This window comes from Lampetra fluviatilis, chromosome 35 (genome assembly GCF_964198595.1).
Source record: "Lampetra fluviatilis chromosome 35, kcLamFluv1.1, whole genome shotgun sequence".
NCBI classification, from domain to species: domain Eukaryota; kingdom Metazoa; phylum Chordata; class Hyperoartia; order Petromyzontiformes; family Petromyzontidae; genus Lampetra; species Lampetra fluviatilis.
Genome location: NC_136309.1, coordinates 4138749 through 4162999, shown reverse-complemented (window position 1 = coordinate 4162999; position 24251 = coordinate 4138749). Strand labels below are relative to the sequence as shown.

The 24251-nt window shown below is 49.4% G+C and overlaps 1 protein-coding gene across 8 annotated transcripts in view; it reads left to right on the top strand.

Moving 5' to 3' along the window:
- TRRAP (transformation/transcription domain associated protein) overlaps positions 1–24251 on the top strand; it is a 143069-nt gene that overhangs the window by 82768 nt on the left and 36050 nt on the right. For all 8 annotated transcript variants that reach the window (XM_078872757.1, XM_078872760.1, XM_078872759.1 and 5 more), the window contains 4 exons: positions 3771–3935; positions 13661–14006; positions 14720–14898; positions 18339–18600. In XM_078872757.1, the coding sequence (XP_078728883.1) occupies positions 3771–3935; positions 13661–14006; positions 14720–14898; positions 18339–18600 (952 nt within the window). The remainder of the gene's footprint in view (positions 1–3770; positions 3936–13660; positions 14007–14719; positions 14899–18338; positions 18601–24251) is intronic.

Below are 24251 nucleotides of genomic sequence, written 5' to 3'. Positions count from 1 at the left end.
AATGTAGTCTTATCAATTGCAGTGGCTATCTATTATTTGTTGAGTTATTCACAGTTAATCAACATACATCATTATGTATGTACATCATGTTTGTACATTCTGCCGTTTTTGGGCCCCACAAATCTCAATAGCCTGTTATTGGCTGCTCAAGGTTAATCGCCATCGACGTATGACGACCTGTATAGGCATTGACGGTGTTTTACATTCTGCTGTTTTGGGCCCCAAATTCTGTAGCCGGCACAGCTTTTGTTATCTCTCTCCATCTCTGTCTGTCCTCTGCAGCCCATAAAGCACTCGGTTCTTTCAGCCCGGCCCTTGATGTTGGTCCTGGGTCTGTCTCGCCCCTGTAGTCCATGCACTCTGCCATTCAGTAGTGAGTTTGGGGGTCTCTAACTCTGCCATTCTGTATTAAGAGTGGCAGTCTGTGCACTCTGCCATTCAGTAGTGAGTTTGGGGTCTCTCACACTGCCATTCAGTATTAAGAGTGGCAGTCCGTGCACTCTGCCATTCAGTAGTGAGTTTCCTGGTCTATAACACTGCCATTCAGTATTAAGAGTGGCAGTCCGCGCACTCTGCCATTCAGTAGTGAGTGTGCCGGTCTATAACACAGCCATTCAGTATTAAGAGTGGCAGTCCGTGCACTCTGCCATTCAGTAGTGAGCTTGCCGGTCTATAACACTGCCATTCAGTATTAAGAGTGACAATCCACGCACTCTGCCATTCAGTACTGAGCGCCACTCTGCCACTTGGTGAACTCTGACATTGAGTTTACCAGTCGCTGCACTCTCGCAGTAAGGGTTCTCACTGTCACCAATTTCCCTCGTGATTTCTGAACGGACGGTCTCGTTTGTTCCACGTGCCGTGGATGGTATGTGCACAGGCCGTTGAAAACATCGTTATGGTTATAATAATAGGAATCCCATCACTGCGATCATTCCTTAATGGACAGGCTGTTATCATCTATCCCTCGCTGGGTGAAAGCCTCCTAATGGCACCGCGTCGGCGCTGTTGGTTGTTTGACCGTGCTTTGCTCACGCTGGTCAGTGCGGATTGTTGAAGGGAAGGGGGGGAGGGAGTCTGTGGAAGCTCAGGACCAGTTCTGTTATCAAACTGATCTTAGCTGTGACCGGGAAGCGTAACAGCTGTGACGGTCCCACCTGATGACGGAGACTTGTGTTGCCTCCGAAACGTCGTGATTTTTGTTTTATTTTATTTTATTTTCATTAATTTTGATGTTTTACCTACGTGACTTTACCGAAAAAACCTAAGAATATAGAGCGGAGTGGTTGCGTCGACAGCGCTGTGCTAGACGCGCTGAGCCACGATCCCGGCGACCCGAGTACGGGTCCCGGCCACGCTAACACGGCCAGCGTCAGTGGCACGAGATCTATCTGAACTAGTCCTTTAGTCATTCTATATTAAACTAAACTATTTTCATTTTACCAGGCGAGGCCCACTGAGCTATGTCGCTTTTATTACCGAAGCGACCCAGCCACAAATGATAGGTCAGCAGAGGGCTACAATCGCATTAGTAGTGACGAGCGTAAAATGAGAGCGTGGCGACATGTTTTCCTGGAGACTCGCTCGGACTGGCTTGTCTGCCGGCAGTGAGTCGGCTCTGTTCAGCCCGATGGGGAAGGGGAGCCGGACGCCAGACAGACGAGCCCCCCCCCAGAATTGAGGCAGCCGGCAGATCCTAACCCGAATTAAACAGTGTAAAACTATGAAGCGGTTTTTATTTTACCAGGCTAAGCTGTGTAGGTCTTTTTCAGAAGCGACCTGGTCGCAAATGATAGCTCAACGAGAGTGGCTGATCATGTGGAAATTTATAGCAGCCAAATACTCTAAACGTGCATTGATTCTTAATGTGGAGGGAAAAAGAGGAGCACCGGGAGAAAAATCCACACGACCACGGGTCGAGAAAACATGCAAACTCCAAATGTACAGGTGTCAGGGTCGGGATTGGGATTGAACCCACGACCTCCTTATACCAGGCCAGGTAGTTGACATCTCGTCACCGTGGCGCATTTCACCCGCCACCCACCCACCCACCACTCTCTCCAAAGATTGTCGTTGTATGTAAACTCTGAGCCGCAACAAACGTTCAGGCAGGTGTTTTGAGACACACCGGAGTGCACACCTTTCGTCTCGGGTGTCCGTTGACGCGCCGTGCACGCGGCGTTCGCTATGAATCTGTCACCGGCGGAGTAATCGCATGAATCGGGTGTGCCGGGCTCACCGCTCGCGGTGAGCCCGGCACGAGCGGTTGGCGAGCAGGAATGTAGACCCTTGCCTTAACGAGCCGGCGCTGTTGACACGAGAACCGGCGGTGCTGCGAGGGCCGAAGAGGTGAGGGTGTGACCTCTGCAATTGCTTGCCCGTGCGACCACTCAGGAAAAGGGCCTCCGCGAGAGAAACCTCTGACAGGGATGCTATTTTGGTCCACTCCTCAACGTTGGCCAGACGTGTTGGAAGAGTTTTGGTGTACCCACACTGAACCCCCACCACCCATGACCTGCCGATGGACTAACTATGTGTGGAGGCGGTGGAGGGGAGGGCATTTAAGAAACTCGTCCCCCGTTTTTCAAATTGCTGCTGCGCCGGGTAATGGGTTCCAACCAGCGACCACCTGGATTGCAAGTCCCAGCGCGCTGACCGTCACAGCACTGTAGCGGCTCCCATGGCCGAATACTGTACCTACTTTTTGTAAACGAAAAAAATCTGCTCGTTTTCCTATTAAATTACAACTGTGCTGCCGTTGCCTTGAGACACAGACATTTCCATTCAGACCTTTGCAGCAAGCAGCTTACCCCGCCGCGCGTCAAAACACGCTCGCTGAAAATGACGTCGGAGAACGACTGTCGAGGTCGTGCCAGCGAGCTTCTCGTCCAATCACACTGCTGGTCACGCGGTGGCAGAGTGTGGTTGGCATGGGCCCTGGTGTCGGGATTGAAATGGGCACCGTTTACCTCCCCCATCCAGTTCCCACCCACCCTTCTTCGGAGGCCTGGGCTGAATTCCATCCCGTCGGCCCTGGTGCCTGCACACTCGGGAGCTATGCCCTTGGGGGCATTTATGAGTTGCCTGTTCATTAAACCTGGTTTTGGTTCGTTATCAGCATTGAAGTTTTTAAAGTGTATTTTGTCGCAAGAAGGTTAAGAGCTCAAAAGTGACCTGGGTCGCACAAGATTACAAAAGCGCGACTATTAAAACAAGTTTCAGCAACAAAGCAAATCGAAAATGGATGCAAATACACCCAGTGGAAAGAGGACCCAAAACAACCGTGTCACAGTAACAAATAAGAAAACGGTTGCACAAACGATCAGTTATATTTGTGGTGATTGTTGCACTCGCATGTAAACTGACGACGATTATGCCTCTAATACAGTTGTGACAAAGCTTGTTAATTTTTTTGTTATTATTATGCGAATTCATCCCAGGAAAGCCTCGCAGGCTCTCATAACTTTTTCAGGTTGGGGTGGAGGCTGAGTGGCAATGTTTGCAACGGATAATTCTAAATGGAGTAATTCGCAGGTACATATAAAAATGTAACATCGTTAGACCGTTGTCGCCCCACGTGCCGGCAGTTCTGGCTCTGCCAACCAGAGCCTTGCCTGCCTGCCTCTGCAGTCCCATTCTCTCCTCTCAGCCATAAGTGTGGCGGTGGCATACGGATGTGCGCGTGTGTGCGCGTGGCTGTCGCGAGTGTACTGATCGACCGGGACATTGACCGTCGGCCCCGGCGTGTTACGTGGTGGGGGGCGGTGCAGGTGCTGTGGCTGCTGAGCTTCGACGACGAGAAGAACACGCTGGCGGAGGCGGTCGACAAGTACTGCGTCGGCGTCCCTCCCATCCAGTGGGTGGCGTGGATCCCACAGCTCCTCACCTGCCTGGTGTGCAGCGAGGGGAAGCTGCTGCTCAATCTCATCAGCACGGTAGGCGATCGCATGGAGATGCGGAAAACGTCCGCGAGAGTTTTGCTTGTGGAGTTGTACCTCGTTTGGCTCGTCTGCCCAGGAAAGCCTCGACTCTTCTTTCGCGAGGGTCCCGCCAGGTTTTTTTGTTTGTTCGCGATACGGCGGGCAGGCGGGCGATGTCGCTACACGTGTAATCCCAGTTAAATAATTTTGCGGGTAGTATTTCACATTTTGGGGATGTTTTGGTCCAAGACCGGTTCCATTGTGTGGTTTTGTTTATAGCTATGGGGAGGAAACCCACGAACGCGGAGGAAACCCCCCACGCTAAACAGAGGGGGAGAACGTACAAACTCAATGCGGATTGACACCCCAGTCGGAAATTGAACCCAGGTCCTTCTTACTGTGAGGCAAGAACGTTACCACTTCTCCGCCGTGCTGCCTTAATTATTTTTCTTCTAGTCCCTTCCGCAGCAATGCACATTCATAGAACATACTATCCACACTTCTCCTGGATCTCTCCTCGGTTCGACTCGGATGGAATTGAGTAACCTGGTGCATCGCGTAAAAATGTCAGCGCTATGGAGACAAAGGCGGTCGTGTATGGTTGAGGCAACGCCACTTCTTCTTGTGATGTTCTGTGCCGGCCTTGATAGGTGCTCGTTAAATAAGCACTATTGCCTGCATTCGACGAGGATCTGTGTAATGTGTTCTCTTGCCAAGAATTCCAGCGGTTGGCAAAACAGCTAATGGAACGGGCCAGTGGTGGTTTTGGAGGTGGGATTTTATGTCTGTAAATAACAAAGGCGCCTTGCCAAGATCCTGTGGTGAATAAAGGAGTTGTTGACGATTCGACAGCGCTCCGTTACAACTCTCAAGAATGTACTTTTCTGGTCCCAATACAATTTCTCCTTGCACTAATTATATTTCTTAAAGTATTTATTTTTATTCATGTAATAGGTGTGAGTTTGTGTGCATCTGTATCGTGGGCAGCTATGACTTACAGGTTAGCGCGTTGTGCTCTGAACCCCGTGACCCAATTCCCTGCTCGTGACCAGTAACGGTGATGAGTGTCTGTGTCTGAACCCGGCCCCGGGCACTCCTCTCAGTCAACTCAATCTTAAACGAATACCTGGTGCGATGTGTAAAACTAAATCGGCACTGGGGAGACAAAGGTGGCCGGGCGTGGTGTTTTACACCTACCCTCACGTGTAGGGCTGTGTGCTCGCTAACAGCACTTGCCCCAGCAGTCTGTCAAAGGCTATACGGGAATCTTTATACAGTGTATACATAGTGTGTGTGTATATATAGTGGTGTTGGATGCATTACGTACACGTGATGCATTTGTGATGTGCACTTGGTGTGCTCTACCCTGCGGCGGCAGTATCTGTGGTATTGCCCTCGGATCGCCGGTTCTGGCCAGTTCGTACTCTGCCAAACGTTTAAAAGCCGTTGCGAATTCCAATAATTATTTTTTACATTTTCCTCACCAGCGATCCGAGCACAATCCCCCCCCCCCCCCGCCGTATGAATTACCGAAATTAATGTATCCCCTCCCGCTTTTTAATCGCCCCAGTTACGTGTACAAGGTTGGAGAAAGCGTAAGCGTGCCAAAATTTAATTTGGTTGGGGATAGCGGCTGGGAATTAATGTGAACCGTCTTTGCCGTGTCTGGTGGGCGTAGAGGTTTGGTGGAGGGAGAGGTTTGGTGGTGGGGGGGGGTTATTTGCAGACCATGATTACGGGCATTAACAATTAGGCTGTTTACACCATTGGTACCTCATTTGCCAGTAAAAAATATGATAATTTGTTTTTTACCCTTTTATCTGGCAACAAAACTGACACTTTTTTTACAAGGAGTCATGTTTGCTTAGACCACAATACCGGCAGTCATGATGCAAACAAAAAACATAACTCTTTTGGCGTCATCTGGTCCAACCCATGTGAGACTAGCCTCTAAGGAAAGCTGTCTCGGGTGTGGACCAATCAACTTCAAGGACAGTGCATACATTATCAGAGTTATGTTTTTTGTTTGCATTATGACTGCAGGTATTGTGGTCTATGCAAACATGACTCCTTGTAAAAAAAAAGGTGTCAGTTTTGTTGCCAGATAAAAGGGTAAAAAACCAATGATCAATTACGCTGTTATTGGATGTGATGCACACATCACCGGTTCTTTGGGACGTTGCACTTAGCGAGATTTAACGAGACAATTAAATAACTCTTACAAGCTTCCTCTCTTGGTATGTAGCCTAAAATGAAGGAAGGTTACTTTCCGTAGTCCTGCGCTACACAACTATGCTGGCGCGGTTTCATCGTTATCCAGTTCGCAAGATCTTTTGAGGGATGGAGACCGATAAGAGACAGTTTCATCCAGCAGTGGATTGATCGTGACGTTTTTACTGTTGCAGGTATCTCTTTCGTTCTGTTTGTGATTAGTGCCGCTGTGTTGTGTTGCCAGCTGTGTGTGTCTTTGGATATTTGGAGTTTTGATTGAAATGCCCGAGGCCCATGTAAATCACAAATGGCTTTGCCAGTTTAATCATCGGCTTTAATTGTTCATTTAATGGCAACTGATCTGGAGCCAGCATACATTTCTTTCTAAATCGACCTTGTACCACATCTGATGAGAAAACATACAATGAGGATCATCTCACAACATTTACGGGGCATTAAAAGACACGGTGCCTGTGGAAATGTTCAATTGAACGTTAAGTGAGCCGCACGTACATCAGGTCGGTAGAGACATTAGTGCAACCACCTTTGCCACTGCAGACTAAACTCTAGGCCTATCTAAGCTGTGCAGTATACTGAGTATGCCACAATAAATGTCAACACAATACCGGGAACAGGGTTCTGTTCAAATCAATTCCTGCGACATGAACACGTGTTGCCAATTCCTGAATTGTTTGGGTAAAATACCGTCAGTCCGGGAATTGGGACAGGTGGCAACTCCCGAAAGAGGTTGTAGGACGGGGGAGGTGGTGGGTGTTATTGGAGAGGCCATTTGTTGAAGGCAGAGGAGAAAAGCTTTTAAGCCCAGACATCAAGAGCACAGTGCATCAGGGCTACATAGTCGTCAGAGGGACGGTCCAGCAAAATCTATTGTTGTACAGTACCGATATGCTCCATAGTTTCTTCTCCCCATCTTCAGCAACGGGCACACTGGGGATGAGACGAAACAATCTGCTTGTCCGAGTCCTCAACACGGTTAACATGATTTGATTAGGGGACGGAAACAAATGATTGCGAAGGACAGAATAAAATGGCAAACGACTGTGTCGGCCGATGCATTCGGAGCCACAGCCGAGGCAGCGGAAACGCAACATCAGCTGAGCAAATGGAAAACAGCGCGGCGTGGTGGTTTGCGCTTTGCACGATTTTCACGTGCGTGGATTTGCCACAATTCCGCGCGCGTCTCCACCGCGGAGCCCCGCGTGCGTGCGTGCGTGTGTGCGTGTGTGCGTGCGTGTGTGCGCGCGCACGTAATGAGCCCCCTTCGTAATGGGTCTCGCGGAGTGTGCGCAGGAAGCGCCGAGGGCATCCTTGCTCTTAACCTTCTTTTACCGTTTTCTCGTTTCTTAAGGTAAGCCGTTATTGATTAATGTTTCTGTCCGCCTCATTACCTGCTCCCGCAGTGGGGGGGGGGGGGGGTGCGGGGGGGTGTAAGGAGGGCTACGGGTGGTAACGCGCGCGGTCGGGTGGCGTGTGTTTTTGTTGTTGTCTTTAAATGGGAAAAACAAAGGGACAAAGTTGTGCGCCGTGTTCAACAGAATAGATTGGGGGATTTACCGTTCTCGCGGAAAACATCCGCGCTGATTGCGTGGGGCAGTTCAGAAGTTCGAATCTCCAACCGCCTTTTGTCAAACTTCTGCTGGTAAAAGGCCTCCTCTATCTCCATCCCCGTGGGAGTGGTTTGACCGCAATTCACGCCGTGCGGATATCACTCGGCGCTGATGCGAGCCCAGGGCTGGCAGTCGAATTTGAGTCGCCAGATTCAACGGCACCTCCGCTCCACCAATTTGAAATACACGGCTATGCAGCCTACAGGCCAGATTTTCCACTCGCTAATGGCGGTGTTGTTGGTGATGATGTTGGTGGTAATGCTGCTCGCAATGAGAATGCTAAAAAAGGAATTCGTGCATAACTGCAGCTAATGATTATTATTTTTTTGATGATGATGATCCTTATGAAGATGAAATTGTGGTTGTATTTGAAACCCGGTGAGGCTTTAGATAAAATAAAGGCCATTATCGTCATTATTATGATTATAACAGCTGTGCTCAATTGAGTACATTTGCCCCAATCGTCTGTGTGGCTTAATGAAGGATCCTTGCCTTGTTTGTGGGGAGTGGTAGTGTAGTGGTCGACGCACTGCGCTACGCACTTAGCAACCCCACCCACCTTCCCCGCGTTCGATTACCGCTCATGGATAACACCGGTGGCAAATCAGCGCGCGGGAGGAAAATTGTGGCCGGGCGTGATCATGGCCATGCCATGCCCTCGTGCACTGCGCCGGCTTTCAATAGGCGCTCACTGACAACAGCACCTTGCCCCACCAGCCCGGTTGTAGGGTATACGGGTGGGGCGGGGTATACGGGTGGGGCCGGAGGGGGTACTTTTGCCTCTTGTGCGTGACGTTGCCCAGCAATATCGGAATTTATTTTTTTTACACCGGAGAAATCCGATGCGCTATAAAGATCTTTTTCACAAATGTCCCAATATGTTGAGCTGCATTATTATTTCGGAGCACGCCACCCGCCGCTCGCACTGCAGTGACGCTCACAGCGTGCAGGCAGCACCATCACACCGCTCGCAGCTTCGAGCATTACATTTCTTACATTTCAACTGTGCTTTTTTTTCTCCCGTCACATCACTCCTACCCTGTCCCATTACCCACCCCTCTTCTCATCTTCTCAGACACGGTCTTTTGTTGAATCAATCGCGGGTGACTTTTTGGTCCCTGTAATAGGCCCGGGTATAAATGAAAAAAAATTCTAGGAGCAAACAAATTGTGCTCAATTGGGTCCCAGCCTGCCCCGCTCTCCCTGCCCCCCTCTCCCCCCCCACCGCTCCCCACTCCACCCCTTCTTCCCCACGCCTTCCACCCCCCCGTGGCTGCAAGCCACGAGGTGATCAGAGTGATTTATATTGAGCGCGGCGACACTACCGTTGACGGCGCCGGCACGGGTCACGTCGGGAAACGCGTACCGGTCTCGGCCCAGATTCGCCAGTGGAAAAGGGAGTAGCGCAGAGCTCCCACAGCCCCAGGGAGGGTGACGTGGTGGCGCCACTCAGGCACACTGGGATTATCGCTTGCAGGCCGGCCACGCTGCGCACCGCTCGATCAGAAGACATCCGCCGCGTTGGCTGGCTTACACGATTCGTTCGGCTGATTAAAAGGAAGATGCAATCAAAAACGCACTTGGGCGCTTGTTTTATGACATCATCAAAACACGGTCGCTGCTTCACCGCAGTTGTGTAAATAAATGAATGAAAACGCCCTGATAAGGTTATCGTTCAAAATCCCGGCTCCTGTCTACAGGACAGTGCCGCAAGACGTTTGGGGTTTGAAATGTCCTCTTCCGCGCCCTCTACTCCATATAGACGAGCATTGTTGAGTGGCTCCCACCGTCTAACATTCTTATAACAAAAGATAATTAACCTGAGCGGGGACCCCGCCTGTCTAGAAGCCAATTACGTTGTCCCAGAGTGATCTCGCACGCTCCTGCAATGTTACAATTCACCCGGCACCTGCTCATCAGCTGATTTCATCGCTCCAGCTCCTCGGTGGCCGTACCCTCGGGCGCATGTTCCATTCCTTGACTGCCACTCCGTCGTAATTCTTGACCATCTGACAATCGATTAGCACGGTTGGCTACGTGCGGTGGGAAAGAAGTTCTACATACGTATATCATCCCTTCCAGCGACGCATTCATGCTGAAAACACAACAACAACAACTGCCATTCGCCACTAAGTGGCGGTAACGTCACCACGGCGCTTGTGCCAGGATATGTGCACGATAAGGCCGCACACATGCTTCTGTCTTTTACAATTTAAAATTAGGTTTATTCCAGCCCCGTGTGTGTGTTCTCTAAAGTATGGAATTCTTCCGAGGACAAACGCACGTTGCGAAAAAATAGTGGATGGTGCGTTTGTGTGTTTGTCCATTGTTTGAGTTCTCCTGGGGTTTCGATCGAAATGGTTATTCTGACGCGGGTCAGAATGCCCTTTTTACTTTAACACAATCAGCAATATTGTTGTGCAATAGACGATAAAGAAAATTTGTTTTCGTGGATGTCGTTGTTTGTCTAGATTTTCTAGGTGTTTGCGTATCTAGCGGGGCCGTCGCACGTGTGCGATGTGTTTTTGGCGGCGGCGTTTGTCGTTAATTTGTGTTACTTTCTCGGCGATCTGTGCGTCGTCTTTATACCTGTGTTGACCGCTTACTCGAGATGCCACAAAACGCTGAAAGGGAATGGAGAAAAAAATCTTCACTCGCAGAGCTTCCTCGTGCAACTTAATCACTTCCAGACAAATTATTTGCTGACGCTGCTGCTGCGTCAGCGGCGGTGCACAGGCAAAAATAATAAATCTTTATATATTCGTCAATAGCACCGTGCAACCTTCATTGTAAACATATCTAATAGGCGATGATTGGGGCAATGGCCCCTTTGGCCAGACAAGCAATAACAGCAGTGACATTACCGCCCTAATTGGGCATGTAATATCATGACGTGGTGGCTGGCTCGCTACGAAAGCCTCTTTTATCTGCGTCAGTCACCCCTAGCAGCATTTCGATCAACAGAAGCGTAACAATGACCACATTAAATTTCGATTTAAAGCTTTCGTGACTGCAGGGATTCATCTTCTTGGTTCTTTTGGTAAAGTCACGTAGAAGGGAAGTAATAAAATAATAAAAATAAAACATAATAAAATGAAATAATTCTCACGACGTTTCGGCTACAACGCAAGCAGCCGTCTTCAGGTGCGTTGTAGCCGAAACGTCGTGAGAATTATTTCATTTTATTATGTTTTATTTTTATTATTTTATTACTTCCCTTCTACGTGACTTTACCGAAAGAACCAAGAAAATGACCACATTACTCTTCCCCAACAGCAACAAGATGGAAGGTGCCCTCGTGAGCTTCAAGATGTTCTCAAAAGAGGGCGCCGCAATTTGCACGTCGCTCCGATTCATTTTTAATGAGCTTTTGTTGTTGTTGTTCGCGCTTGGAAAGAAACCTGAGAGCACTCGGTGAAAAGCCACCACCTGTTTTGACAAGCGAACAACACTCACGTTCTGCGAAGCGCTAATACCATGACCGTCCCCCCCCCCACCTCTGACACCTACCTGAAATAGCTCCCAGTCCAAGACGCCTAGGCGGGCGTGAAAAAGGAGGCCATAAAATACCCTGAGAAGCTCTGTAGAGCTTCCTCTGGTGCAGGCCTCTTCCGCCATCGGTTACAAGAGCGAGCAATTGCAGGGCTGCACCTCCACCTCTGTCATTAATTTGACCAACGGCCTTAAAGGATCTCTGCCGAAACTGTTAGCAGAAGCGGGACCTGCAGGCACCACCCGACGACGTCATTGACATAGCTGCCCCCCTTGCCCCCCCCTGACCCCCCCCTCCGCCCCACCGGAGGAGGAAATGACGGTGGCGCGTCAGAGTAAACGCGCTGCGTTGCGTCTCAATGAACCTGTCTCCCCCCCCCACCGCGCGCGTGCGAACACACTTCAGAGGGGAACGTTGATTACGCGACGCGTGCGTTAAGGGATGAGTGCGTCAGCGCCCCGCGCAACTCGTGAATGTTAAAAGTTCAACCCTTTTGCCCGAGTTAATCTCGCTAATTGAAGTTGGGGGCGGCCGCGTGGAGGTGGGGAGGGGGGCGGGCACCGTTGGATAAACGCCTCCGTCTCACTTGCGCTAGCTCGGAATGTACGTACGTATGTGTATATACGTTGGACTTCTTTCGCACCATACGTAGCCAACCGTGCCAATCGGAGGTGCGGGGAAAGGACAGCAAACCAAATGCAAAAAATCGTGAAACACCGACGCACACCTTCAAGTCCACCTCTCGAGATCCTTGTTTCGATTGCGTGTTTGAAGAACCCATAGTTAAAGTTGGGTGCTCAGATGCGGCAAATAGGTGGTCTCGGTCTGGTCACCAACGAGTGCACAACAAAAGGACGTCGTCAGTTTAACACGTAGGCTTTCGCGACCAATATTGTTCATAATCAACGATTTTTGGGTTTAGATCGCGTTATTTATAAATGTGTCGTAACCCTCCACCACCCGACACGGCCAATCAGTAAAAAAAGTGTCACGTTGACAAAAGACAAATAGTTCACTGCTTTAGCCCACCGGTGTGTTGAAGCGTGAAACCACAACATTTACAATTTGATTACCAGCGAAACGTCGTACTCAAATTGTAAATGTTGTGGTTTCACGCTTCAACACACCGGTGGGCTAAAGCAGTGAACTATTTGTCTTTTGTCAACGTGACACTTTTTTTACTGATTGGCCGTGTCGGGTGGTGGAGGGTTACGACACATTTATAAATAACGCGATCTAAACCCAAAAATCGTTGATTATGAAAAGAACGTCGTGTTCAATTTCACTGAGCTTGGCTGATTCCACCTCTTGAGAATCAAGAAAAACGTTTACTTCACTGGCATGCGACCAACCATCGTCTTTTTTGTTGTTGTTCCTAGTCTGGATAAAAGGCTGATTTGAAGTGATTTCAGAAGCAGCTGGATGACATCATCCCGGGCCATTCCCTGATACGTGGTGGTGCACTGCTGCCTGTTAGAGATTAGAGTGGAATTTTTCTTCATCCCATGGCACGATGCTGACTACCATTTGAATGTAATTGTGCTTCATTAGGTACTCCCTGACATCGCCTGACGTGCATGCAAACTTACGCGTGTGTATGTGAGGAAGGGTGGTAGGTGCTCGCTAACAGAACTTGCCCCAACAGTCTGTTCAGGCTATGCGGGGGATCTTTGTCTTTGAAGGGGTGGTAGAGTAGCGATTAGCATACTGCGCTCCGAACCTGGCGTCCCGAGTTCGATTCCCGCTCACGCCCAACACCGGTGACGATTATCTGAACAGCCTCAAACATCGCCACTTGTTAGACAATGGCGTCCGGGCGTGGTGCTTGGCCACCCACCGCCTCGTGTGCCGTGCCGGCCTTCATAGGTTCTTGCTAACACCACTTGCCCCAACAGTCTGTTAAGGCTATACGGGGGTGGGGGGGTCTTTGTCTTTGATGGGGTGGTATTGGAGAGCGGTCGTGTAGTGCATGGTGCACTGCGCTACCAACCTTGCGGCCCGAGTTGATTAAAATCCTGCTCACGACCAATAAAAGTGTCGAATATTGGAATCGGTCCTGGGCCACGCCTAGGTCAACTGAGCCATAAATTAGTGCCATGTAGACTGTTGTTAAAATCAGCACAGAGGAGAGAAAGGTGGCCATGCGCGGCATTGGCCACCCACCTCTTCATAGGTGATCGCTAACAGCGCTTGCCCCAACAGTCTGTGTAGAGGCTCTGTGGGGGATCTTAGTCTTTGCGCATCAGTTGTTGGGTGTGTGTATGAGAGAGAGTGTGTGTGCGTTACTTCCATAACACCTGGGTTCTGTCCTGTACCGGCCTTAATAGGTGCTCGCGAACATCAAGTTCTTCAACAGTCTGTGAAGGCTAGATGGATGTCCTCTGTCTGGTGTGTGTGTGTGTGTGCAGGTGGGCCGTGTCTACCCACAGGCAGTCTACTTCCCAATCCGTACGCTCTACCTGACGCTCAAGATCGAACAGCGGGAGCGCTATAAGAGTGGCGAAGTCCTGGCTGGTGGTGCTGCTGGTGGGGCCAGCAGTGGCAGTGGTGGTGGCGGCGGTGGCGGTGGTGGCGGTGGCACCGCCGACTCGCGCCGCACCACGCCAGCTGGTGCCGTAGCTCCGGGCTCGAAGCCTGGGGCGGGTGCTGCTTCCGTGTCGGGGATCGTGGCCTCTGTGTCATCGTCGCATGTAGCGTCCGGCTCGCCCGGACCAGGAGGAGGAGGCACACAGGAGCAGGCAGGCACCGGCATCGGTAAGTCTCATCATCCTCATCATCAACTGCAACATTGTCGTTGTCATCATCATCACGAATGTCTTCTCAGTTGTAAACTTGATCATTAACTTTGTCTTCCTATCATCGACAGTATCATGACAGTGAATGTATTTGTCATTATCATCATCAACATTGCGCGAATTTGTACTGGGGTTTGCGCTGTGATTTAGTGGTGGTGGTGGTAGTGGTGTGGTTGCTGGTTGAAAATGTGGTCGTCCCAACAGGCAGCGGTGAAGGAAAGACAATTAGACCAGCTCCGTTCTCATTACGTCTTATCAGTACAGTGTGTTGGAATGTTCGCTAGTGGTCCTGTGTCTCCTGGGAGCCCATATATGGAGAGGTCTTACTTCTACACCACGGGGACTCCCATTTCACACTCGCCTAAAGGTAACAATAATTCACAACTTACGCTTAATGCAAATTGCGAAAAGAAAAAAAAACACATCAAAACAGGCTGGCAACATTTACAGGAAAGTGTTGGAAGTCGAACATCTGAGAGAGATTGGCCACAATCCGGACGATTTAGTCAGAGGCACTGATTGCAATGCAGCCAACCGTGGGAAATTCCATAGCGCTGATGCAAGCTTTGTTGTTCCCTGTGTCCCCTGCACCCCTGGCTTGCCCATAACAACAACAAAAACAATAACAACAACGGACCGCTTTGGACGTGACCGGCGCTCGGCTCGGCTCAGTCGGGAGTCAGCAGGTGCCCGGCTCCAGCCCGGACCCGGGCCCGATCCGAGCGACGGCGCCGATGTGGCGCTGCAGCCGCATCATGCACATGCAGCGTGAGCTGCACCCCACGCTGCTGTCCTCGCTCGAGGGCATTGTCGACCAGATGGTGTGGTTCCGTGAGAACTGGCACGAGGAGGTGAGAGGGGAGACGATCCGTCTGTGGGTGTGTGTGTGTGTGGGGGGGAGCGGTGGTGTAGTGGTTGGCGCGCTGCACTACGAACCTGGCGACCAGGGTTCGATTCCCGCTCACGGCAAACACCAGTGACGATTATCTGAACCGGTCCTGGGCCTCTCCTAGGTCGACTCAGCCTCAAATGAGTACCTGGTGCGGTGTGTAAACATCGCCGCTAGGGAGACAAAGGCGGTCGGGCGTGGTGCTGGCCACCCACCCCCTCGTGTGCCGTTCCGGCCTTCATAGGTGCTTGCTAACAGCACTTGCCCCTACAGTCTGTTAAGGCTATACGGGGGATCTTTATCTTTGATCTTTGTGTGTGTGGGGAGTAGTGACTCAAAGTGCACCTGGCCTGGCACAGTGCCATGGTGACGTCACCGTCACTTACTGGCGAATGGCGGCCGTGTTGGTATTGGGGAGTAGTATAGCGGTTATCGTGCTGCGATTAGAACCCGGTGACACAAGTTCGATTCCCGCTCACGGCCAACACCATTGATCCAGGACCTCCCCTAGGTCGACTCAGCCTCAAATGAGTACCTGGTGTGGTGTTTAAACATCGCCAAGAGGTACACAAAGGGGGTCGGGCGTGGAGTTGGCCACCCACCCCCTCGCGTACCGTTCCGCCCTTCATAGGTGCGCTCTAACAGCACTTGCCCCAACAGTCTATTAAGACTATATGGGGGATCTTTGTGTTGGGAGTAGTGTAGTGGTTAGATCGACACTAATGAGTACCTGGTGCGGTGTGTAAAACATCGCCACTTGGGAGATAGAGGCGTGGTGCTGGCCAACCACCCCCCTCGCATGCCGTGCCGGCCTTCATAGGTACTAGCACGCGCTCCTACATTGGGATATCTTTGTTGTGTGGCGAGTGATAGTGTAGTGGTTAGAGTGCTGCGCTACAAACCTGGCGACTCGGTCCGGGGCCTCCCCTAAGTCGACTCAGCCACAAAGGAGTATCTGGTGCAATGCGTATAATATTGCCACTTGGAAGATAGAGTCAACCATGCGTGGTGTTGACCACCCACCCCCTCGTGTGCCGTGCCGGCCTTCGTAGGAGCTCACTAGTCGCACTTGCCCCAACAGTCTGTTAAGGCTATGAGGGGGATCTTTTTCTTTGTGCAACGAGCAAAGTTGGCGCAGTGGGCATCACAGGTGACAGTCTTCTCAGTAATTCGACCCACAACACCTGGGCCTGCTTGCATGACCCCCTGCCAGCAGCGAGCCTTCCGAACTTCACTTGGCCTCAAAGCGCACCGATCCTGGCACAAACGCCGCGGTGGCAATTGGCGATATTGTCAGCCCACCGAGGCACTGGTGTCAATTCCTCGTTCTAATATCGGTGGGCAAATGTCCCTGCAGAACGACCAGCATGTCTCATTAGCTCCTTATTGTTATGACTCCCGCAACACTGGCGGACACGAGTCCCTGGTGTGGTGCTGTCATGTGGTTCATCAGCATTATTGATCAACGGTCGCCGCGTTAATCGATTTAACAAGGTGGGGTGGGGGTGGGGGTGTGAAAAGTGTCCTGGATTTCATTTTTCCTTTTTACGGTCCCAATTATATTCCGTTCGCGTCGTCGGTGTCATTTGTGAATTGAAATTGGGACCCTCAATTCGTGCGAATTTATGTTTCCATGAAGGAGATCGATTGATCATTACGTCTCTTGGGCACACACGTGCAACGCAAGCTGTGGGTGAGAATATCGTATTAAGTCTCTTTGTTTTTAGCGTTGGTCCCAATTATATTCCGCCTGAGTTATCCTAGTCGTGTTGTTGTGAGACAGCCATTTCCGCTGGAAACCCCGCGCCGTCGAAGTGGAACGTCACCCGTGGCACAGAGCCTTGGTTCGCGTGGGGGCCCTGGTGAGATAGGCATTGAAAGTCGCCCTCCTCCCGTGCCTTCTCTCCACTCTTCGTAGCCCGGTGCCTGAGGCCCCGATGCCCTTACCCCTGCCTGCACACCCCATCGCTATGCCACTGAACCTTCACCCTCGGTGTCAGAACGGCCCCTATAGACGGTCACAAATACTTTTAGGGATCCCTTCAATGACTTCGAATCCACTCTCAGTGTTGCGTCTTCTCGCATCTTCGGATATGGATATTTTCATAATTTGTCAATCAAAGTGATTTAGATTTTTTTTTTAGCCCTCTGAAACAATTGAGTAGAAGGCTGCATCAAATCTTGTTTGTGGCGCACTCACTGCTGGTCAGACAAAGACCTTCTCAGAATCAGAATATGTATTTTTCCTGGAGGAATCCAATGAGCTATAAAGTTATTTTTCACACATGTCCAGTCAGGGCACGGGGTCAAAACGTTCCCACAGGTCCCGCTGCAATGTGACAACCGTGTCTAAATCATGGGTGGCCCAAACAGACCAAGGGACTGGTCGTGTCACGCAACAACTCTTCCATAAGTGGAACATTAAGGATGATCCACAGTTAGGTACATTTTCTCTGCACCCCCCCCCCACCTCTCCTCCTCTCCCCCACCCTTAAAAATACTTTCGTTCCCGATCATTGCTCAGTCAACCGGGGCAGTTAACCCAGTCACCTGTTTGCCGGTTGCTATCCTGAGGGCACTTGGCCCCGGGTTGATTGCTAGCAAGTGGCCTCTGTTTCCCCTCCCCAATGTTTGCATTATATTTAAAACTATAAAAAATGAATGTTTTATTTTACCAGCGAAGGCACCACTAAGCTATGCAGCTCTTTTTCCGAAGCGAACCTGGCTGTCACAAATGATAGCTCAACGAAGTGGGCGTATCATCGTGTGGACATTTATAGCAGCAACCAAATGCTCTGAACGCACTTTCATTCTAAATGTGGAGGGAAAAACCGGAGGGCCCGGAGAAAAATCCACGCAACCACGGGTAGAGAGACATGCAAACTTCAAATATACAGCAGGCGTCAGGGTAGTTAACATCTCACCACTGCAGCACCATGTATTGGGCTCTTGTGTAATACAAAATTATTACAAATAAAAAAGAGATCCACAGTGCAGTGACTTCGGACTCCCAAATTGAACAATCCATCACATCGCGAAATAACGGCATAATTCTACTAGGCCCGCTCTCCAGTGGACTGGGCAGTATTAGAAAAGCTCTTAACAGCTCCTGTATCGGGAGAGAGTAGCTTATAAAAGCATTTCTCATACATCGAGCCGCGAAAACCTACATCAATACAGTGGACAGTTTTAGTCGCGGTACTCGAGAATCCGTCGCATGCCTCACAAACTTAAACCTGGACGTGTAACTTACACGTGCTAGGAGAAGAAAACAAGAATTGTGCACGTATGTGTATGTACGTTGAACTTCTTTCGCACCGTACGTAGCCAGCCGTGCCAATCGGAGGCGCGGGTGGTCGCCGACGCGTCACGAACCGCGCGACCGTCCTTGCCGAAACGCAGGTGCTCAGGCAGCTGCAGCAGGGCCTGGCCAAGTGCTACTCGGTGGCGTTCGAGACGCGCGGCGGAGTGACGGAGGCGCGCATCACGCCGCACACGCTCAACTTCGTCAAGAAGCTGGTGAGCACCTTCGGCGTGGGCCTCGAGAACGTCTCCAACGTCTCCACCATCTTCTCGAGCGCCGCGTCCGAGTCGCTCGCTCGCCGCGCGCAGGCCACCGCCCAGGACCCCGTCTTCCAGCAGCTCAAGGGGCAGTTCACGACCGGTACGTACGGTGGCGGGCGAGAGATCTCGTGCACTCGCGCACTCTCGCGCACTCGCGCTCCCACGCAACGCACGCACCCACACACACACCTCACCATGCAAGCATGCACCTGTACACGCACTCGCCTACACATACGCCTCACCATGCAACGCACGCACCTATGCACCCACGCAACCACACACACACCTAACCATGCAAGCATGCGCTTATGCACTCACCCACGCAAGCACTCACCTTTGCACGCACTCACCCACTCACACACCTATCCACGCAAGCACGCACCTATGCACGCACCCACCCACGTACACACCTACCCACACGCAAGCACGCACGTGTGTGCCTGTGTCATCGCTAGCTTGTGCACTCGTTTGACTGTGATCTTTGTGGTGGTGGTGATAATGATTGTGGCAGTGTAACATGGTTGGCGTGGCCCCTTGGTGCGAGGAATTAAATTAAATGGGATCCTCCCTCCTCTGCCCCCCCTCCCCCTGCCATACAAATATTGTGTTTTTCTGACGACCCGTCTTTTAAATTGCCACTTGCATTGTTACACCAGTTTTCGTTTAGCGCGTTTCAAATACGCTTACGTTATACGTCCAGGTTTAAGTTTGGGATCTATGTGATAATATCTTTGGGAGTAGTGCGACTAATATTGTCCAGTTTGCCGGAGAACTGCTAATGTCACCCCAATAGCAGCTTCTGGGTTAACATACAAAACCCTTTTTTGTTAATCAAAAAGTATTTCAATGAAATAAACTGCAGCAATCATCGCCAAATAATTCACTTGATGTGAGATCAAGTGGTTCACCTCTCAAAGTGTTGCCACGACCCCGATGTTCCTCCAAGAGGTTGCGTATACGTTCGTAACGACAAACCGGTTTTATTTTCTCTGTCAATAAAATATCTCTTGAAAGGAAAAGTTTGAGAAGATAAGCGTGCGAAACCTGAAACATTTCTAACAATAACAACGATCTCATTTGTTCAGGGAGAGCCTGCATAAATAAGTGAGTTTCTTGACTTTTTATCAAGAGGATGTTTGGCCAATTCCTTTTTAAAATAAAGAGTGTTTTGCGTCTTGTGTGTGGGCGGAAACCGGATTACCCGGAGAAAACACAGATCCGAAGAGATAACATAACGAAGACTTAAAGGTCCCCCTCCCACAGATGGGCTCATGCACTCTCTTTCTCTGCTGCCATCAATCGGTGCGGTCCAACAAGCCGAAGCCTCGAGAATGCCGGGTTAGAGGCTTGGCTTGCATCTCTGTGCCCGGGCATTCGTCACGAAAAGACGAATCGAGTTGAGAGTCTTTATTTTACATCATGAAGGCCTCCTTTGCCAGTACCAAATGATAATAATAGGGTTCTTCCCCTTTTTTTCTGGCAACAAAACTGACACCTTTTGCAAGGAATCATGTTTTACATTAACCACAATACTTGCAGTCAAGAATGCAAACACTGATAATTTATGCATTGTCCTTGAAACGGATTGGTCCACACCAGAGACAGCTTTCCTTAGAGCCTAGTCTCATATGGTGTTCGACCAGATGACGCCAAAAGGCGAACAATTCAAAGACAACGCACTATCAGAGTAATGAGGGCTCGGGGTAAGCATCTACAATCATGAGGCCTCCTTTGCCAGTACCAAAATATAATAATAGGGTTTTTCCCCTTTTCAATCGGTTTCAAGGACAATGCATAAATTATCAGTCTTGTTTTTTGCTTGCATTCTGACTGCAAGTATTGTGGTTAATTTTCGATTTAAAGCTTTCATGACTGCAGGGATTCATCTTCTTGGTTCTTTCGGTAAAGTCACGTAGAAGGGAAGTAATAGAATAATAAAAATAAACATAATAAAACAATTCTCACGACGTTTCGGCCACAACGCAAGCAGCCGTCCTCAGGCGAAGAATGAGACATTATCAAGCTAGGAGCTTATATAGGTGTAGCGAGGAGGAGCGCCTTAACAAAAGAATGTGCATATGAAGAGGAATTTAGCATACCAATGGGCAATGCGTAGGAGGTGGGCGGAGGGGTTTCAAAGTCCCATTATGCCCATGCATTATGCAGGATCAACAGCACCACGGGGGGGCGCAAGGAACAGCGTTAATAAAGGAAAGGAATGTTAATGATATGTAGCTGCATTTACCAAACAACCATGTAGAAAACCAAAGTAAAAAACTACATAAAAAACTAAAATATAAACTGATACTTACTATACTCTACAATAAGCTGAGTTACTAACAACAAATAATAAATTACAATTCTACGTCGTAAGAAGTATATAATATACTTCCATCTAAACTTTATTCTCTTAGCATATACAGTACTATATACTGCCATAGATAAACCCAACATTAAATTATATACTGTATTGCTGTAAACCACCCTATACTTTATACATTTTAATATAACACTATGTATTATTCAACTCACCCTAATGTGTATCGAAATGGTTTATTACGTCCTTCCAATGATTGCTAAGCCTGAATCCATCTTCTCGGTTAAAATTGTCTCTGTGTTTGTATATGTGGATCGCCTCATGAACGAATCTCTCATGATAGCCAGATGGCTTTCAGAGAACCTCCGTCTTGGAGAAGTCAATGTCATGTGAGCCCACTGAGTTGTAACAGTGGTCTGCCACGGCTGAGGAGTTTGTCCTACCGTGTTTTAAATCAGCTTTATGTTCACGAATGCGGTCTGAGATGTGATTCCAGACATACAGTACCCTGGCGTCTACAAACTAAGTTGCCTCTGTGGTAGCAGTTACATTGGGGAAACCAAACGACACGTCTCAGACCGCATTCGTGAACATAAAGCTGATCTAAAACACGGTAGGACAAACTCCTCAGCCGTGGCAGACCACTGTTACAACTCAGTGGGCTCACATGACATTGACTTCTCCAAGACGGAGGTTCTCTGCAAGCCATCTGGCTATCATGAGAGATTCGTTCATGAGGCGATCCACATATACAAACACAGAGACAATTTTAACCGAGAAGATGGATTCAGGCTTAGCAATCATTGGAAGGACGTAATAAACCATTTCGATACACATTAGGGTGAGTTGAATAATACATAGTGTTATATTAAAATGTATAAAGTATAGGGTGGTTTACAGCAATACAGTATATAATTTAATGTTGGGTTTATCTATGGCAGTATATAGTACTGTATATGCTAAGAGAATAAAGTTTAGATGGAAGTATATTATATACTTCTTACGACGTAGAATTGTAATTTATTATTTGTTGTTAGTAACTCAGCTTATTGTAGAGTATAGTAAGTATCAGTTTATATTTTAGTTTTTTATGTAGTTTTTTACTTTGGTTTTCTACATGGTTGTTTGGTAAATGCAGCTACATATCATTAACATTCCTTTCCTTTATTAACGCTGTTCCTTGCGCCCCCCCGTGGTGCTGTTGATCCTGCATAATGCATGGGCATAATGGGACTTTGAAACCCCTCCGCCCACCTCCTACGCATTGCCCATTGGTATGCTAAATTCCTCTTCATATGCACATTCTTTTGTTAAGGCGCTCCTCCTCGCTACACCTATATAAGCTCCTAGCTTGATAATGTCTCATTCTTCGCCTGAGGACGGCTGCTTGCGTTGTGGCCGAAACGTCGTGAGAATTGTTTTATTATGTTTTATTTTGTATTATTTTATTACTTCCCTTCTATGTGACTTTACCGAAAGAACCAAGAAGATTGTGGTTAATGTAAACATGATTACTTGCAAAAGGTTTCAGTTTGTTGCCAGAAAAAAGGGGAAAAACCTTATTATTACATTTTGGTACTGGCAAAGGAAGCCTCATGATGTAGATGCTCACCCTGAGTCCTCATTACTCTGGTAGTGCGTTGTCTTTGAACTGCGCCTTTTGGCGTCATCTGGTCAAACACCGTTTTGAGACTCGGCTCTAAGGAAAGCTGTCTCTGGTCTAGACCAATCAGTTTCAAGGACAATGCATAAATGATCAGTGTTGTTTTTTGTTTGCATTCTGACTGCAAGTATTGTGGTTAATGTAAACATGATTCAACGCAAAAGGTTTCAGTTTTGTTGCCAGAAAAAAGGGGAAAACCCCTATTATTAGTCTTTATTTAGTTTGACCAGCAGAGAACGCACGAAGCAACCGGGGATGAGGCCCATTTGCGGGAGGGGACCTGGGCCAACCGAATTGACAACAGCAAAATGACGTTAACCTTAAGTGCATCAACTAAGCAAAATAGAAATCGGGCCAAAAAAACAATTGCGTGCGTTTGCCGAAACATATCCTGTAACAGTGTACAAAGATAATAAATATAAAGGAAAGAAAAACATTTCCGTTGGTAGAATTTGTCTCGGACAAGTTACCGTTAAAAAGCATTCATCGTAAAATTTTATTACAGAATCATCAAAAATGTATTTAGATTCAAGGTGATTATTGCACTTGTAGGCAAACAGATAATGATGTGTTCTCGAAGACAACCGCAAGTGAGGCGATTATAAAGAGTCGACAGTTGCGTGGCGGGTGGGACTCTTCCGATGTCATCGCGTATTAGTCTGCGTGTGTCCGCTCGTCCATTTCCTCAGCTAAGCCACGCTCACTTAGCCACATGGCTGGGACAAAACATGACCTTCGCACCGACCGAGTTGATTAAAAACACGACGACGCATTGTTGTGAGACCTCGTGCCTTTACGCCGGTCGCGCCTAACAAAACCGGGCATCTTGTTTTCGCTTCCTGATGACGATGACGACCTCCGGACAAAACAAACTCCCCACCCCACCCATGGTCCATCTCAAGAGCCGCGTGCAAAGATGCTTTCTCGACGCGTGCCCTCGCGCTTGCCGATTCATTCCGAGCCTGGGGGGAGAGGGCTGCTATTGTTCCGGCTTTCCCAGCGGCGGCCGTGACCTCGCCGTGCCGACGCTGAGTGCGCGAGCCGCGATTGGATCCATTCGCTGCCCCGTCCGCCCTTGCTCCAGACACAATAGCGTCCACTCAGAATCGCTTTTAAGCCGGCAACACAAACATCACTTTAACTCCTTCGCTGACAGTTGTGCGCATTCGCGCGCACATACGTAAGATGTTCCACACTCGAGGAAGAAATTTACGAATATAAATAAAAATGTATTGCGTCTCGCTTCGAAGTTTCTGTGCATTGCTGGGTGCGATGCCACTGATGCTGCTGCTGAGTGAACGTTTCTCCGAGGAGAAAAAAAACGCGCGAAAATCAGGGTCCTCGGCTTTGCTCGCGTAGGGAGGATGAGCAAAGGAGAGTGCTCGTTAATTCCTCGTGCCGTCAGCAGAAGGCTTAACGGGCGCGCCGGGGTGGCCATGCGCATTGCACAAGGTGAACCCCGCGGGTGTTGTAATGGCGGGTAAATGGATTGTGGTTTTCTTGTGCCGAGACGCCACCGTTCCTACGTCGGATTTACCGCTCGGACAGTCCCGTCTCGTTTGCCGCTTGCTCGGAGTGCGCGAGCGTGAGTACCGCTACTACTACCCCCCCCCCACCCACTCCGCTGTAGCTGCCCACTCACTCTCTCTGTGTGTGCCTCCAGTTGCCGTTGTAGCGCGCATGCGTGCGTGGGTGGGTGGGTGCGTAAGTACGAGCGAGCGTGCTTTGATTCGGGGGTGGTAGGGGGGTGGTGCGTTCAGGTTCAGCGGAG